Raw genomic sequence first — 19547 nt, forward strand, 5'->3', positions numbered from 1 at the left:
ATATTGAGATTATTGCTGGCTACTATATATGATCTTATGTTACATGCGAAACCTTTCACGATGCAGCCAGTGTTTTTGGATAAGTGCGAGCTCCTCCCCTCTCTCAGACATCAGGAAGAGCAGGGCAGTCGAAGCTGCTTTGTAGTAGTGAAGGTTAATTTGTGTGACCTTCACCATCTCCATTTTTGGCGAAGATTGTGACGTTGACGTCCTCTGGTCCGAATGCAATCAACTATATCGTACAATTGCCCAAAAAGTTCACCCATCAACTCAGAGTTAGAGTGGGTGTCATCGCAGGACATGTCTTCGGGTATAGGTTCATTGTCATCATGAATAGGTTAATCCTTATCGTCCCCTCGGTAAACTCGAAGAAAGATCGACTCGAAGCCGTAGTAGATATTTCCTAGACTTTCCTTCTATATCCACTTTCGGATTTGGAGACCCTGACTACCATCCAATCATGTGTTGGGATCTCAGGATTTCCTATACGAAGGAGTTCCAGTATTTCCTCCGGTTTCGACGGTTCATCGGAAACACCGGCAATGGACCTTGGACACGGCGTGGTATCTCGTCAACAGAGACCACTTTCAGTCTAGCTTATTCCCAAAGGCCATCCAACAAAGCGAAAGCCTGCATGAAAAGCAGGGCACATTTCTCGTTTGAACAGGCCATCAGTTTTACCCGACTACCATACCAAGTGGCATCATCACACTGAGTTACCAACCGGCTTCATCACACCGGGTTCTCTTTAAAAACTAGCCAGAATACTTCCATAAGTTTTCTGCGCACTATATCCCAGTTTGCATGAGATCGGAGTCGGAGTCGCTCCAAGATGACCTTAGGTCACCTCGCTGAAGGATATTTTAAACGATCGTTGGGGCTTGGGACGTTTCGCCTCTGTTGCTTGCTTAGCCTCCTCAAAACGTTGACGTTTAGGCGCGTCCTTAGACGCGAGAGGAGGATTTTTCAGATCAGCTAGGATGGTCTTTGTCCAGTTATATCCACGGCAGGTTTTTTACCTAGCCGGTCAATAAATTTCTCGGCGGCTCATCATCTCAAAAAGGCCTTTCTGGTGGGATTTTTATAGCCCTGTTGGGTAGGAGGGACAGCTTTGGGAACCCGAAGACATGTTCGCAATCGGCACTGGGTTAGCTGTGACCTGAGTTTTCAAGCTCTAATAGCTCTTAAAACAGGGCTTGGATTGAAGTTCAGAGGCATCTCGCTGCATTTAGACTTGCATCCTTTGTTAGAGGATGCCTTATTCAGAGGATTTGGCTTTCCCCAAACCTCCTCTTGCAGATTGTTGAACGCCAGTAGCTTACAGATTAGCTCGGTGTGTCCACCAGACTAACCTGGATTATAGGGTAGCGTGGTGACTGATTTAAAATTGGTGGTTTTTGATTAATTTAATTTTTCGATTTTAAATTTCTAGAGCATTGTTTATCCTTTTATATCAGGGGTCAAATCTGTTCATGAGAGCTAATCTAAAAAAATATGTCGTTTTGCTTAAAACATTTCGTTTTGTACCGTCAGATGCTTCATAAAACATTATCGACAGAGATTTACAATTTTCTGCAAGAACGCAATAACCTACACTATGTAGTTAATTCAATTTATTTTCACTGTAACACAGTGTTATTAAATACCTACCTGTGGGATGTATTATTATGTCTAGAGTTTACAATGTTGTAAAGAATTTAATGAAAGTGAAAGGTTTTTTTTATAAACATAAAAGTTCTCAATAGGAAATTGTCATAAACTACTGGCCAGATCTAATCAAAACTCAGAACTTTCTAGAAGGAGCAGCGACACTTTTAAAGTTAAGCAGACATTTAAAATGTAATCAGATGGATTGGAAAAAGCAGAGCAATTTTTTGCGAGATTAGATATTGTTGCAAAAAACTGGGAACCGAGTAATATCTTTAAGTGTTTCCTTCTTTTAGAATATATTGCTGCTCCACTGTATCTTAGGTTATTATTGCTAAAAAGTAGTTTAACTAATTAGCTGTGAATTTATTGGGTGTCAACTTAAATATTTCCTAATAAACATTTTTGCTTATCCCAATAAGCCGCTAATTACTCTGTCTTTACTAATGGACATTTAAACAAAAAATAAAATAAAAAATTGTGTTTTCTATATGAAATCAGGAAATAATTTCCAACTGACATCTTAAAAATATAATCCATTCACATCAATCAGCCATCAATTAGAGTGACAAATCTGTATTGAAACTATAAACTATAAACATAGTGGCATGTAAACCTTAATGACTATAGTTTTACAGATTGCCAGTTATTTATGGATTTAATAAATAATAAATAAAATATTTGAAATTCAAATATGACAAGGTAATTACACAAAAACAAATATGTTTTTAAGCGAAAAATAATGCATACAAATTTAATCAAAATTCCAATTTTATCTGTATGTACTTTTAATTTAGTACGTAAAACCCATTATTAAGCCCAAAAAACCCAACAATTATAATTTTAATAATTATTAATTCATTTTACAATAAACTTTTTTAGTGAGTAATCACAAATTGTTTAATCTCGTTTTAAGTGCGGTTTAATTTGTAACAATTTCATTTATCTTAAGTTCAGCCGGCCTACGTGTTGCTACTTCAATTTCATTTGTCATAAAATGTTTTAAATCAAATTGAAAAATTCAGCTGCAGCAGCTTCAAATATTGTGCGGCATTATCTTTTGTTTTTTTATTAGAAATGCAATCGATACTTTCAATTTATTTGTTCCATTGTAGGATTTTGCGGTTTTAATTTCGAATGTATTTGGTGTGCGTTAATGTGGTTACGAGCACAAATGAATTTGTTCGATTTCTAATAATTATGTTTAAATACAAATTGATGTTAAGCAGACAAGTATGTAATTAAAATAAATATTAAAAGATTTCCTGGAATACAAAATTAATTTGATTGAGTATTTAACATATGGAAATTTTTAAAAATCACTTAGATTAGCGTAGTGAGTCAGAGATAAGAAGGATTAAATGTATTTGAATTTTAGACTTTAAATTAAATGTTTCTTTCTAAAAAGGAAATGCAACAAAGAACTTTGATTTAATGCTTTGAAGAGAGTGTAATTGATTGAACAATACATATTGATACTGAATATTGATATTAAATTGAAAACACTAAAAAGAAATCACTCTTGTAAAATCTTAGAATACCGGAATAGTTACAAGTCATCTATTGAGAAAGCTCTACATTAAATTTTCCAGTACTTTCATAAGCCACCCGATTTAGGAATATAAACATATACCAGCTATATTCTTAGCTACAGACGGACCTTTTAAATATGGATCTGACCTAAAGTCTTATGAACTTGGTAGTTTGGCTTAGAGCGGGATTTTGTTGTCTTGATCACCGGATAATATTCTATCTCCACTGCAATGGGTAACTTCAATATCCAATAACCTCATCCAATCCGATATTTAAACTGTTTTGCTATTCAGAAATTCCAGGGATACTAACAAGGGAAAAATAATTTTTATGAAAAATTACAAAGGAGTTATTTGGAATATCCTACGATTGGGCTATAAATAGAGTATAAACCCCGTTCGCAAAACAAGGAGTACATTTATCATAAATGGTCCTGGAGAGGCCTTTTTGAGAGAAAAACAATACGCCAACCCTGATGTACGCTTCAGTAGTCGTTGGCTCTTGAGAACATCATCTCAATACTCCCGATCGAAATTCATATAAAATATAAAGCAAATTTGGCAGCTACCAGACTAATAGAAATGGGAGAATGATAAGTTAGGGAATAATGAACAGGCACCAGATGATAACGAAAAAAGTCGGTTTACGACAATGACCCAAAAATCCCAAATTACGAGCGCCCCGCAACATTGTAGTTCATTTATCATGAATGGTCATATATTTTCGAACAGTACTCGATTGGAGACTGTCCTGGACAGCAATTATTGAGAGCTGAACAATATGACAAACCTGATGTATGCTTCAGTAGTCCTTACTCATCTTAAGAGACGAAGGCAGTGTGACGCTATAGGAACTACTTCATTAATGACTCTTGAGAACATCATCTCAATATTCCCGATCGAAATTCATATGAAATATAAAGCAAATTTGTCAGCGACCAGAGAATGGAAGAATCGTTACTCAAGGACAACTAACTTCGTCTTCCAGATGACGATATAGTCTTTAAATCTGAATTTATGACAATCACTCAATCTGCTATCGAAATACTAAGAACGAAGTCTGTAAATCTTTGAATTTTCTGGAATGTAAAATCAATTTCTACATTATTTGGACATCTTAGTATCATGGCAAATGAAAAAAATACTTTCTTTCCATAGAATATCCAAGTACGTCAAAGTTCCTCATTAGAGGACACGGTCTTATAGGCTGAATTTATGACAATCGAAGGGGGTTAAATGATTAAAGAGCAGCTACCCATCTCGTTTTTTCAGGGACACTCGAGCTATTATAAAAATAGTAAAAATGGAATAATGAAAGCAGCTGAGACTCTGCGTATTTCCTTGGAATACCGAAGTACCTTCGTATTCGCCAGAAGAGCACATGGTCCTACATTAGTTTTTTCAGGGACACTCAAGCTGTTATCAAAATAGTAGAAATGGAGTAATGAAAGCCCAGTTCGTTTTGTTCTGGAAACTCAAGTTGCTATCAAAATACGACTACTAAGAAGGAATTCGTTAAATCTTGGAATTTTGTGTTCTTACGTTCTGTAAGACAAATTTCTACATTATTTGGAAATCTTTGAATCTTGGGAAATGAAAAAGAAGACTTTCTTTCGCCAGAAGAGGTCACTGTTCTACATCAGAAAGGATTAAATAATTAAAAAGCAGCGACCCAGTTCGTTTTTTCAGGGACACTCAAGCTGTTATAAAAGCGGAGTAATGAAAGCAGAGGCCCAGTTCGTATTTACTTGGACATCTTTGTAACATGGGAAATGAAAAAAAATACTTTCTTTCCATTAAATAGCGAAGTACCTTTGTATTCGTCAGAATAGGACACGGTCCTACATCAGAAAGGATTAAAAAAAACTGTCTGTCTATGAAATATCGAAGTACCTTCGTAATTGTCAGAAGAGAACACAGTCCTACAACAGAAAGGATTAACTGATGGAATAGTAAAGAGCAGCGCCTCAGTTCGTTTTTACAAGGACACTCAAGCAATGGAAGCCCAGTTCTTTTTTTCCGGGAAACTCAAGTTGCTATCAAAATATGAGTACTAAGAAAGAAGTTGTTAAATCTCAGAATTTTCAAGAACGTAAGGAAATTATGTGTATCCGAGAGGCTCTGGGTATCATGAAAAAAAACGACCAGCGACAGGAAACAGAGCAGCTCTATTGGGTCCAGGCAATATGTCTTAGCTGAAAATAAAGATAGAAAAGAGGGATAGATAGAAATGAAAAGAGAAGGAGATAGATGTAATAAGAAGTAGAAAAAGTGAAGAGGAAGGAAAAGTGAGTACAGGAACATATTAAGCAGTCAATTGACGGATATTAGGTCTCTCCGTGGAAAGTCCCGTGTCTGGTCTGGTAATTGCCTGCCATTCCTGATAAAGACATTGATGTACTCTAACTTCATGTCCAACAGATAAGAAGGACTATTTAAGGGACGATGTCTCAGAAACCTTGAGCGTAGATCTCCTAATGCCGGATAATGACTAAGAATATAAAATATGCTCTCATTCTCCTCTTCATTTTGGAAACTTCTACAGAAGTCGTTATAAGGCAGGCCAAGTCTCCTCGCATGATTGTCAAATGGAATAGGCAAGTACTATCGTCTTCGTTAGATGGGCACTCAGTCGTTCAGGCTGAGTTTATAGCAATGACAGGAAGGATTAAATGATTAAACACTTAAGCTGTTATCACGGAATTTTCAAGAAGAAAAATTTGCACATTATGTAGATCCGAAAGGTTCTGGGTATCATGGGAAAAGAAAAGAACGTCTTTCCTTCCATGGATTTGGTTAGGTTCTCAGGCCTTATGTGGATCCCAGTGTATCAACGGAAACGTAAAAGAAAACTTGTTAAGCCATTTAAGGAGTTCAGGAAAGGTATCAAGGAAAATGGACGAACTTGAACGTCCTCACAACTCTTGTTAGGACGAGTAACGTCCTATTAAGAAATGCCAAATCGAAAACTAATTAATGAAATTATGAAATTAATAGACCAGCTCTGAGAAGTCTAGTTTGTCTAATTTTTGTATAACTTTCTGATACTGTGATTTGTAGTTAGGACATGCGAGGAGCAGGACGAGATACCCAAGCATTTCTTTTTTATATGTCTTGATTTTAATATATTAGAAAAAAATATATTCTAAGGCCCACAGTGCTTAACTAAGAAGGCCTTATATGTTTCGATTAAGCTTTTTCTACATTTTAGAAATGTTAAAATAAGTATCTGTATATTTTTTAATACAAAAAATAAATGCTAAATGTTGCAAACTACAATGCAAACTAATATCACCAATAATAACATCACTTAAAATAGCATCTAAACTTATAAAAATCACCATAAATTAACGATCTTAGATGTCATTTGTGTCGCATGTTACATAAATTTTTATATAAATTTTCTCACCATTCAAGTTTAATTTAATTTAGTTTAGAATAATTAATGATTTTTTGTACGTTGTTTTATGTCAATTACAGGTGAACGTTATGATTTTATTATAACAGCCGATCAACCTGCTGGTGCATATTGGATACAATTGAGAGGTCTGGGCGAATGCGGTATAAGACGTGCACAACAATTGGCCATATTGCGTTATGCTCGCGGACCCTATCAGCCAGCATCAGCGCCACCAACTTATGATGTTGGTATACCTCAGGGTGTGGTAAGTAAAGCATTTTAAATAATTAAATTAATACAACAAAACGTTCATTAGAACTTGTCTATGTACTCTATGTACTATGTATGTTAAACTAAGCATATTCAAATTACAAATAGTTTTGTAAAGGTTTTAAAAAACAGTGCAGCAACATAAAATAGCTAAATGGTTAATACAATAATAGCTTAATTGTTATTTAAAGTTGTAATTTTAGTTACAGTTAACGAAGCAAAAACAGTAGATTTAACTAGAGTAGGATTCGTTGAAATACGAATTTATTTCTAAATCATTGAATCAGTTTACCAAAAGAATTTTTATCTCATAAATGTGGGCTTTAATTGATAATAATTTTGGCAAACAATTTTTAAGTTTAAAGTAAAACAAAATGAATTGTATTAAGTTTAGATAATTTTGGTGAATTTACAACCATTTATTGGCAATAAAATTGATTAGATCAGTTTGTAAACGATGGTTAATATAATGGATGTTGCCTTTAAAATTAGACACCTACAGTAGTTTTTGCTTGAGTTTGAGTTCGTTTATTAATATTTATTTATTATTTCATTTATTCATAAGAATAAAAATCACTATAAACTATTGTTTAAAGGTAAGTACTTGTTTTCATTCATTTTTTTTAGTTTGTAAGTCATGTATAAAAGTGCAAGATAATGTAAATAATAAATTAAAAAGAAACAAATATCAATTGATCAAATATTTATGATCAAAATATTAGCATAAGTAAGAAATAGATCCTTTATATTCTAAGAATAAGTCTTAAATAACAAATAAGAGTGTTAAAGTCGGCTGTGCCGCCAGAAAACAAAATCCTCACAAAACTGTCAGACATTATTTGAAAACTGAATGATTTCAAAATTGCGTCATTTAAAAAATATGTATGAAAATCACTCTGTTTCCAAACAATTTTTAAGTATTTTTCTTACAAAATTGTTGAAATTATTTTCCATTTGTGTTTCTGAATAAGGGGTTTAGGCCATAGAGAATAGACATATAGCGGAAACTCTCCTGTCAAAGACCTAACTCAGTTTTCAGAAACCTAAGTGGTGAGAATATATTAGTAGAAAAAACTATGTGAAAACAAAATCAACACTCGTATGTTTGATTATTTTGAGTAATTTTTTAGTTAGAGTTTTTTTCTAGTTTCCACTCTATGTTTCTCTATGGTTTAGACATAGAGAAATACACATACGGCGAAAACTAGAAAAAAATTAAAAAAAAAATTACTCAAAAAATCTGACATTCTTTTTTTATTAATCATTCTCACCAGTTAGGTCTTTGACAACTTAGTTAGGTCCTTGACAGGAGAGTTTCAGATCTTTGTGTATTAATCTATGGTTTTAGACAATACTTTTTTGGAATATTAATAACACAAGGCAACAAAATCGAAAAAAATTTAACCACTAAACAAATTTTGATGTATTATGGTTTCAATAGTACAAATATGGTCCAAATTCTATGGAGAGGTTTTTTTTAAAAAAAATGTTTAAGTATAATTATAAATTTGTTTAAGACTTTTCTCCACATAATTAATAATAACTCAAGAAGGGCTAGTCCCTTCATTTACATAACCTTCAATCCGTTTATATATTGCATTTCAATCGGCTTAGTAGTTTCGGATTTATAATAACAAATTGAAGCAAAAAATATATTATTTAAGTGAAAATAGCTAATTTTTTCGTGTTAAAAAAATCATGAAAAATCGAAAACCGCAAAAATGTTTCAGATTTATTACTTTATCTTAAAGTCACATTTAAAAGGAATAAAACAAGATATCAATCATAACTTTCCATTAATTCTTTTCGCATTTATTCACAATTAAGTGAATTCGCTCATTTTCACAAAATTTTGGTTTTTTGATTGATATTTATAAAATTGAGTAGTAAATATTCTTCTTTCGATTGATTGAATTTTGAAAACATTTTCACCATACTATGTAGAAATTTTAACATATATATTGCATTTCAATCGGCTCAGTAGTTTCGGAGTTATAATAACAAATTGAAGCAAAAAATATTTTTTTTACGTGAAAATAGCAAATTTTTTGGTTTTAAAAAAATCATGAAAAATCGAAAACGGCAGAAATTGTTCAGATTTATTACTTTATCGCAAAGCCACATGTAATAGGAATAAAATGAGATATTGCTCATAAAAATTGATTTATTCTTTTCGAATTTATTCACAATTAAGTGAATTCGCTCATTTTCACAAAAATTTTGTTTTTTGATGGATATTTATAAAATTGAGTAGTTAATGTTCATCTTTCGATTGTTTAAATTTTTAAAACATTTTCCCAATGCTATGTACAACTTTTCACATCTATACTGCTTTTCAATCGGCTCACTAGTTTTGGAGTTATAATAACAAATTAGAACAATAAATATATTTTTTACGTGAAAATAGCGAATTTTTTTGTTTTAAAAAAATCATGAAAAATCGAAAACAGCAAAAATTGTTCAGATTTATTACTTTATCGTAAAGCCACATCTAATAGGAACAAAATAAGATATCAATCATAAATATCCATTTATTATTTTCGAATTTATTTACAATTAAGGAAATTTGCTCATTTTCACAAAAATTTTGTTTTTTGATCGATATACATAAAATTGAGTAGTTAATGTTCATCTTTCGATGGATTGAATTTTAAAAACATTTTTACAATGCTTTTCACATATATATTGCATTTTAATCGGCTCAGTAGTTTCGAAGTTATAATAACAAATTGAAGCAAAAAATATATTTTTTACGTGAAAACAGCAAATTTTTTGGTTTTAAAAAAATCGTGAAAAATCGAAAACGGCAGAAATTGTTCTGATTTATAACTTTATCGCAAAGCCACATGTAATAGGAATAAAATGAAATATTGCTTATACAAATTGATGGATTTTTTCGAATTTATTCACAATTAAGTGAATACGCTCATTTTCACAAAATATATTTTTTGCTTCAATTTGTTATTCTAACTCCGAAACTACTGAGCCGATTAAAACACAATATATAAAGGGATTAAAGGTTATGTAAATTTAAATTTTTCTAAGTTTATTTAATAATATCGGACTAACTGTATTTAATTTTACTTAAAAAAATCTCTCAATAGAATTGAAAAATTTTACGATTTTTGTATGCATCAAATCTATATAGTTATTCAAGCCTTTTACACCTGTGTAATTGTAGTCCTTTTGAAAATCAGCTAAAAAATTAAAAAAGAACTAATGTTTAAAATAAAAAAAATAAAATAAATTTACATTATCTATATTCTATTATCTATAATTTACCCTATTTTATTTATCTTTTATATAATATTTTTTTATTTTTAATATTTTGTAAATAATAAAAACCAAAAACTTTGTATAAAAACAATCTACAATTAAAAAAACCCTTATTAAATTAATTATTTTTCTTTTTTTAATTCCATGTAAAATAAAACCACCACTACCACCACAACCACCAAAATAAAACCTTAAACCCTTTTTGTAAAATAAAAACCAAAAAAAACAAACCCACCTTTTTTACCATTCCCCCCTTAAAAAAAATAATAATAATAAAAAATTAAACAAAAACTACAACACCTGCACAACGGTGCTTGTTAAAAAAAAAATATATGTAAATATGCACTATATGCTTTTTTTATATGCCCTGAAAATGTGTATATAATAAACTCAAACCATTTTAACTGGCTGCAAATTGCACTATATATTGTACCACTGTACAAATGACCCTACCACCACTGTGAAAAAAAACTTTATTGCAACCCTCCAAAAGGTTATGAATCCTTTGGATGCCCAATGTAATCGTCAGCGTAATGATGCCATTTGTGTCAGTCAATTGAAGAGTGCTTTGGAAATTGATCGCGGTATCTTGGCGGAAAAACCCGATGTTAAGATCTTCTTGCCCTTCCGTTTCTATTTGTACAGACCCGAAGAGTTGTTCCAGCCTAATACCTATAATAGATTTTTGGGTAAGTTTTTGATTATTAAAATAAATAAATAACAATTTAATTTATTGCAATATTTTATTTATTTTAGTGGCTCCCACTGGTGATCATGTCATTTCATTGATCGATGAAATTTCTTATCTTTCGGCACCTGCTCCTTTGACTTCACAGTTTAATGATATTAATCCCGAACAGTTTTGTAATGGTGATAATAGACCTGCTGATTGTGGTCCTAATTGTATGTGTACCCATAAAATCGATATTCCATTGAATGCTGTTGTTGAAGTTGTTCTCGTAGATGAAGGTAAGTTGAGTTATTCTTATTTATATAGGAAATTGCACATATCATGACCGATTATAATTAAAACAAGTAAGAGTGTTATGTTCGGCTTATATTCATATGAATACCCTTAATATTTAAAATATTTACAATTCACATAAACTTTGTTTAAGATCACCATACCACATTTCATCACCTATTGCATTATAAAGCAATAAGTTCCTTCCTTTTTAAGTAAAAAACAATCATAGAAAAATTATAAAACAATTGTACATAATTACACCCACATGAAAATTGTACTCACTAGAAAAGGTACCAATTTTTAAATGTTTCCGTTACCATAGCAAAAAAAACAGCAATAACCAACTAAATACAACCATTAAAAGACTCCAACGCATGGTATTGTTGAGTTTTTAATAATAAAAATAAATTTTCAATAATAAAATAAATTTTCGCGGGAAAATTACAATAGTCTAACACTTAAAGAAATAATCATAGAGTACACCAAAAAAAATACACCAAAACTATAGGAACATTTTTTTTCTTTATAATGTCTATAATTTATATGTTTGAATATTTTGTATCTAGTTATTATATGCCGGTCATTTATAGTACATATTACGAGTATGATTGGGTTTGTTTATAAACAAAAGTTTATTATTGTTCAGTTGTTGTTTTACTGATTGAAAAAATAAATAAAATCTATAATTTCAATGAATAAAATACAATCTGAATATAAATAGTATCTAAAGTTAGGTACTTAATACAAACTGAATATGAAATGCTCTAGTTTAACTGAGAAGCAAAAAAAAAACTTATATTTAGTTATGTTTTTATCAACTATTGTTTTGCCTAACCCAGTTTTATTTAACCAAGTTTAAAAACCATTCAAACAATACAAATAGTTCCAAGTATTATTGGGTAGGGTGAGAATTTATGTTTAATTCAGTTTAAAAACGTACTGGAAAAGGAGGTCATTATTAAAGGAGGAAATAATATTGAAAAAAACGACGTTTACTTTAGGAAATATTAAAACCTAAGCAAATTAATACTAAAACTGCTAAAATATTGTGCTAAAGGAAGTACTAATTCTTTAAAAACTTACACTTTGAGAAAAAAGCCTTTGTACCTACTTACGAAGAATTTTTGCATCGAAGATTAAATGTCAATTAATAATTAGTAGTGAGACACTTGTGGCCATCATAATAGGTGTCGTTATGATACCAGGAAAGAAAGGGTTGAAGTTAGGAGTACTCTGGTACAGGGGCCGGTGTTTATATGGTCGACAAGGATATGAAACGATCATATATACTCTCTAACTGTGTCTTTCAGACAGAGATCTTCGCGATCCTGAAAGCCACGGAGTTGATAAAAGCACACGTCACTGAGAGGTCTGTAGTGACTATTTATGTGGACAGTCAGGCGGCATTTAGGGCTCTGAAATATAACTTAATAAATTCTTAGTGGAAGACTACAGAAGAGCTCTCAAAGAGTTATTGGTACACTACTCAATCAGATTGTGGGTCCTGTAACATACAGACCATTGTACTAGAGAACTGGGGATAAGACCTCCGATATGTCACTACTACAGGCTAATATTTAAAATACTCCGTGACTCCATCCAACCAATCCTGGAATAATTATGAAGTATCCAAGACCTTTTGGTCAAAACTGGATGCAAACGCCACCAAAACACTAATTGGATTGTATAGGTGTATTCTCAGAATTATAGTAGGAGTGATAACCGGACACTGCTCAATTGGGGCCTTCATAGGTAAATGGAATAATGGCACACAGGATTTTTGTAGGGTATGTGGAGGATTTGGAGACAGTAGAGCACATTATGTGCAACTGCCCAAGACTACAGAGACTCAAATGGCTAGGTAACAGATTTTTGGATGAACTTGGGAGTGTAGCTGGCTGTAAAGTGATACTAGGTTTTATGAGTAGAATAGGTTGGCTATTTAACAGATGAATTCAAATCCGTAACCAATTATCTTTTTCTCTTTATGCTGGTTTGGAGAGAAAACTTTTTTGTTTCAACTTTTGCTATCTCAAAAACACTACCTTTCTTCTTCTTCCTTTCATCATGCCCCCTTCTTTCAGGAAGGGAATACTTTTTCTCTAAATATGACTCTTGAAGGGAATCACATGTGTACATAGTGCACACCTCTTAAAAAACTAAACTAAAACTAGAAGTACAAAATCAGTACTCCATACAACCTTAGTGAGTTCTTACCCAAACCATTTAGTCGTGCGAACGACCATCTCCGACAGGATCGTCGGGTCATGCAAAAATAGGCAGCTTAACGTGCCAAATCTCAGATCCGCTAGGGCCGTACAGTGACTGATCTTCCTCGTTATTCCAACTTCTATAGAAATCGTGAAGTGGAAGATTCAATCTCCTGGTATAAAATACAAACAAGCAGTGACCAGTGATATCTGCAGTAGAACTCTCGGAATGTTCGTCATATCAATCGACCGAAGATTGCCATATTGCACTTGCCGTCCTACAAATAGTCTCTGAGGACCACATTGTCTGTGCATAATTGTAGAATCTATCTAAAATCATTAGGCTTGCTCCAGAAAATCGGACCCCGACTAATCGATAGATTTCCACTTCTAAGAGCTAAGAGTCTTTACCATACTATCCGCGCTATGATCACCTGGTATAATTTTGTGCCTAGGTATTCAGTAGAGTCCAAGTGTGTAATGTCTCCTTAAGGGATTCCCACCTTTCCAGGACCATGACCAAATGTGGCGTCTTCACCGCCCACACCTTCCCATCTCTTTGAAACTTCAATGAAAAACTCAAATCCACCATATTCCATGTTCCTGAAGCATTGATTCTAATCGCAGAGTTAAGAACAACTGCCTTTGCTATCAGACCAGAAGGCATCCAGTTCACCATGGCCTTTGATGGTATTGTACCTACAATCATAAGTACTGAAGTTCGTAAGTTTTCCTCTAACGATGGGTGACATACAGAAGAACCTCAAATAGATTTTCGTGATAAGAGTAACCCATATAATTCTGATCATTCGCGATAAGTACAGTTCGTAAGATTTTCTCAAACGATTTACTATGTGTGAATTACAGAAGAACCTTCCAACAAACAAGTACACCATACATCAGTATTTAAGTAATTCTCCAGGCCATTCTACATGAATAAATGGCCGTAGCCGACCTAGACACCCTAGAATAAGTGCTAAAATGTAATGACAGTTTCCAAACCAATTTTATATCCTGATATTTTCCGCTATAAGAAAAATTAAGCACCACCCCCTTTAAGCGATGTACAGAGATATTTTCTTGAAAACAGTACAAGGTCAGTTTTACTAGAGTTATCACTGAGTCCATACTTATCACCTCAGGTACAGAGTGTCTGTAGTACCGATCCCTTTATTTGCGATACAGTTCCAGATATTTTCGAGATCCTGCCAGACATCATCCTCTTTCGCAATCGTCCTAAAATCTATAGAATCAAGTTTCTCAAGAAATTAATTTATTGCACCACCAGCGCCATCCTAGAGATGGTGGTTTCCCTTATAGTAGAGGCTATGATCCTACGGGTCATAAGTCTCTGTTAAAACAACAGTGGATTAGTCTACAGCAAATCCGTTCGGATCCGATATAATTGACATGGATAGCATTTCTAAAAGCTTTCTCAATATCCAGGAAAGCAATGTCCATTACCCTTACTCAAGGGTTTTCTCAATATAAACCACAACAGATTTCCGCTTAATATAGGATAGTTAAGAGGCAGAGAGGTAGCTTAGTTTTAATCAATGTTCTCAAGTGAACATCAATTACTCTTTCTAAAGTTTTAAACACTTATTGGTATGTAGTGCTTCGTATGAAAGGTCAACGAAGTTTTTAGTATATTTTAACAAGACCCAACCTTAACAGACCTAAATTAAGACATTAAATATAAAATTGCACACCTTTCGTTAGATAGTTGCCAAAAAAAAGTAATCACAAAGGCAGTCAGTTTTTCATCAGCTCTGACGTCGATCACTTTGGCTTAATAGTTGGTAAAATCATTAGATAACACTTTACCATTTAAACAAATTTTGCATTTTAAAAATATTTAATTTTGGGTTATTAAAAAGAGCTAAATGGGCAACGATAGTCTTACCACCTTAACGTATAAAAACCACATTTAACACTGTCAATGATTCCGAATTATGCTCCAAATCGAAGGGATAGTACTGTCTGAACTCGGTGATTTAAACGTCTTAAAACTATCGAGGGTCCAAACTACCAAATAAAGCGAAAAATCGACATCTTAAAAACTACATTTAAATATTAATCCTTATTTAATCGCTAATCTTTAAGTCAAAAACTTTTTGGTACATATTTCGTGAATTAATATCAAGTTTAAAAAACCTTCTTCTTATCCTTAATTCATTCCAAAATACAATCAAATTAATAAGTTTTTATGAAATTGTTTAAATATAAAAAAAATTATTATAATCGGTCATAACAAGAATTGTAATTTATTAAACTATAATTTCCTTTAACATTCATAAATTAATTCCCATATTTGTACACTTTCTTTTTTAGTCCAACAACCCAATTTGTCACATCCCTTCCATTTGCACGGTTACGGTTTCAGTGTAGTGGGTATTGGCCGTTCGCCCGATACTAATGTCAAGAAGATTAACTTGAAACATGCCTTGGATTTGGATAGACGTGGTCTCTTGCACAGACAATACAACTTGCCACCCACCAAAGATACCATTGCGGTGCCAAATAATGGTTATGTGGTCCTGAGATTTAGAGCTGATAATCCCGGTAAGTTAAACTTTAACAAAATCAGCCACATTTTTAACAAATTAACTAATTTTCTTTTTTTTTATTAATTAAAGGTTTCTGGCTATTCCATTGTCATTTCTTGTTCCATATTGTAATTGGTATGAATTTGATTTTGCAAGTGGGTACAAATGCCGATTTGCCACCAGTGCCACCAGGTTTCCCTACATGTGGTGATCACACGCCCCCTATACCAATTAATTAAATACAATATTAAACTAATTACTACCAATTAAACAAAAAAAAAACAAGAAAAACCCAACACACAACAACACAAGAACTAAACTAAATAAAAGACAACAACTAATAGGTGTTAGAGAAAATGATTGACAACGAATTAGAATTTCCTTAAAACGAAAAATTTTGTTGAAAACAAATTATATAACAAATCTCAACATTTTCTAGGTAACACATGTACAAAGTTTTAGAAGACATAGACAAAAAATAACAAAAGTGTATTATAAAAAAAAACAAACAAAAAACTGCAAAAACTGTTTCTATTATAAAGCAGCACTTAAAAAATAAACTTTAAAGCTTGTTAAAGCTTTAAGCTTTTATTTTTTCTATATAAATAACGAAAGCACTATTTAGGTGTATATAATGAAGAAGAAAAAAGACCCTCTACTGACTAAACAATTATGTATTTGAAATTATTTTATTACTATTCTTATTTGCGCTTTAGAAATATGTATTTAGAACTTTTAAGGCTAAATAAAGCTTAAATATAAACAACTTTTTGTAAAATTGTAAAAAAGCCATAAAATATGTCTAAAAAAAAGCTGTTTATATATAAGCTTTAAAAGTTTAGCTGATTTAAAGGGTTTCATATTTTTAACAAACTTTTAAGGGATCATGTTTTTAATATATCTACATATTCCCGGCGCAATAGTCATAAAACTATGAATTATTTTTAAACATTTTTTTTATTCGAATACACTTTACCACAAATGTAGTTAATTTTCTAGAAACCATTACAATGCCCCTGACAACTTTTTTTAATATTACTTTAGTAGTATTTATAATAAATTCCTTTGTTTTGTTTGTAAATTAAGAAAATTTTCACCTTTACTTCCTCAACTTGCCCTTTAATTTGTTGACTATATATGTACTATATAATTATTATTAACTGCAAAATTTTGAATTTCCTTAACTTTTAAAGCTCTTTCCTTTTATTTAACCTTTGTGTATAAAACAACACGTTAAGTAATTTGTACTTGTTTGTACTCTTAGTGTATATTTTAATATTTTTATTTTTAAATACAGAACTGCAATAGTTTATGATTATTTTTATGTTTTTTAAGTTTTTTACTTTTGTAAAAAATTTTTAAAAATGTAACTGGTAAAATACTCTTTCCTCCTCCCCCCTTGCCTTAACTTTTTTGTATTAATTTTTTATTATTTTTTTTTTTATTTTGCACAGCTTATTTAAATGTTAATTTTTTATTATTTTTTGTTTTTTATGTTTGAATAAATTTAAAAAAAAGATGAGATAATTATTGTATAAAGACATGTAAAATATTAAATATTATTATTATATTTTTATACGAATATTACTGCCGTTAATATTAAATTTAATTATTTTTAAAATAAAAACAAAATAAATTATATATAAAAAAAAAGAATTACTATTTGGCTGTTTAAGTTTGCACAATTATGTATTGTTGTAAATACAAATATTACAATAATTGAGAAGCCGCAGAACAAAAGGTACTTTTTTGAAAATTTAAAAATTTTGGGAAATTTATTTTTTCTTGAAGATTTCAAGCCAAATTATAAAAATACCAAAAAAATCTATTTGTAAAAAAACTCTAAAGAGTTCCTTTTATTCTGCGGCTCCTAAATTGTTAAGTTAGTTGATAAGATTAATGGTACATTTTCCCGCCTTTAATCATGTGTTTACCAATTTTACTAAAATCATCGTTCTAAAATTCCACAAACAGTTTACCTGGAAGCTAATTTCTCTGAGAATTAAATGTATTTAACTCCGGCCTTGGTATGGTACTCTAATTCGGTTTAAACGGTAACCAATCGTCCTAATTTTATCCACCATTCGTTTCTACAGTGTTAATAGGATTCCTAAATTCCCGGAAATAATAATATAATTCGTTAAATCCCGGAAATTTCCGAAAAATTTTTGATACTAAATTAAGACAACATTTTTCAAGGATGGCTACCGTTACCACTAATCTCCCGTTACCCCTAAAATGTAATTTCAGCTCAACTACCCTTATTGCTAAACTATCGTTACCGAAATAACTGAAATTACCGTTACCGCTAAAATTCCATTACCGATAAATACCATTACCTAAATACGTTACCGATATTCTATAAAGAATTTTAAATTATAAAAATAAACATATTTTATCATGACAATGCTCGGCTACATGTTGCAATTAATTATACCCTACACCACCATAGTGAGCAGGGTATAATGCGTTAGTGCAGATGTTTTAAACGCCCAAAAATATTAATCTAACACCCAGCTTAAAGTATACCGATCGACTTCGAATCACTTTCTGAGTCGATTAAACGATGTCCGTCCGTCCGTCTGGCTGGCTGGTCGGCTGGCTGGCTGATCGGCTGGCTGGCTGGCTGTCCATGTAAACCTTGTGCGCAGAGTACAAGTCGCAGTATGGTCGGGCTTGACCGACCATACTTTCTTACTTGTTTTTAAAATGTATTTAGAATGAAATGGTTGTAAAGTTTTCCTCTCCCACTTTTTAGTCCAGACCGTGCTCCGTCCGACTACTATTTATTTCGTTGCATAAGGTTCTCTCTGGGATATGCTTTACTTTGGAACAGAGTATCCGATATTGGCTTGATACGTTCTTGGCCTCAAAAGATGAGCAGTTCTTTTGGCTCGTAAGATGGGAAAAGGTCGTAGCTAACAATGGCCAATACTATGAATAAACTTACATAAGGTCTGTTCATTTACTTTCCCAGTAATAATCAAGAATAAAATCAAAATTTACAAAATTACTCTTTTAAATTCTCAATAATAGTAAAAAGTAAATGAACGCTTTTCCAGTAACAATTGTTTTATACACACAATTTTCTTATTTTATTCCTTTTAAAATGTATAAAAACTCACATTTTCTTTAATTTTATTGAAAATTCTTTTGTTTTGGCATTTTTTCACCACAAAAATAAAATTTTAAATAAATAAACAATAACACAAAACATATAAAATATAGAATATAAGCTGCTAACTATTACGAGTTCAAAATAGAACTTGTAATAGTTTGCAACGAGAGAACACTCTCTAAAATTTATACGCTCTTGATTTTTTCTCTACTTGCAAGTTTTTGAGTTAATGAACGCTTTTCCAGTAACAATTGTTACTAACTAGTAACAACTTTTAGTTATTGAACATAGCTATATATTGTACAAATGTTTCAAAATAAAAGCTAAAAATTTATGAAATATGAAATTTTGTTGAACAACATTTGAATATTTCACGGGAAAAATAATATCCCCTTATCGGATTTATTCAAATAATTGAAAATGTAAATAAAGTTTTTTTTAAATTTTTGAAAATAAAAAATAAACCATTTCATAAAAATGTTAAAATGTTGAGGCTTACGAAGATTAATACAAAATGAAATAAAGAATATTTAAAACCATAACGCATTAAAATGAATAGCAAACATTTGAAACTCCAG

At 31.7% G+C, this 19547-nt stretch overlaps 1 protein-coding gene across 1 annotated transcript in view; it reads left to right on the forward strand.

The window, feature by feature from the left end:
* The window catches only part of stw (straw), a 176798-nt gene extending 160665 nt beyond the window's left edge, over positions 1-16133 (forward strand). The window contains exons 5-9 of the mRNA XM_065513470.1: positions 6660-6844; positions 10619-10814; positions 10882-11094; positions 15637-15867; positions 15942-16133. Coding sequence (XP_065369542.1) covers positions 6660-6844; positions 10619-10814; positions 10882-11094; positions 15637-15867; positions 15942-16090 — 974 coding nt within the window. The 3' untranslated portion in view covers positions 16091-16133. The remainder of the gene's footprint in view (positions 1-6659; positions 6845-10618; positions 10815-10881; positions 11095-15636; positions 15868-15941) is intronic.
* The last annotated feature ends 3414 nt before the right edge of the window (positions 16134-19547 follow it).

Source organism: Calliphora vicina, chromosome 5 (genome assembly GCF_958450345.1).
Source record: "Calliphora vicina chromosome 5, idCalVici1.1, whole genome shotgun sequence".
Taxonomy (NCBI): domain Eukaryota; kingdom Metazoa; phylum Arthropoda; class Insecta; order Diptera; family Calliphoridae; genus Calliphora; species Calliphora vicina.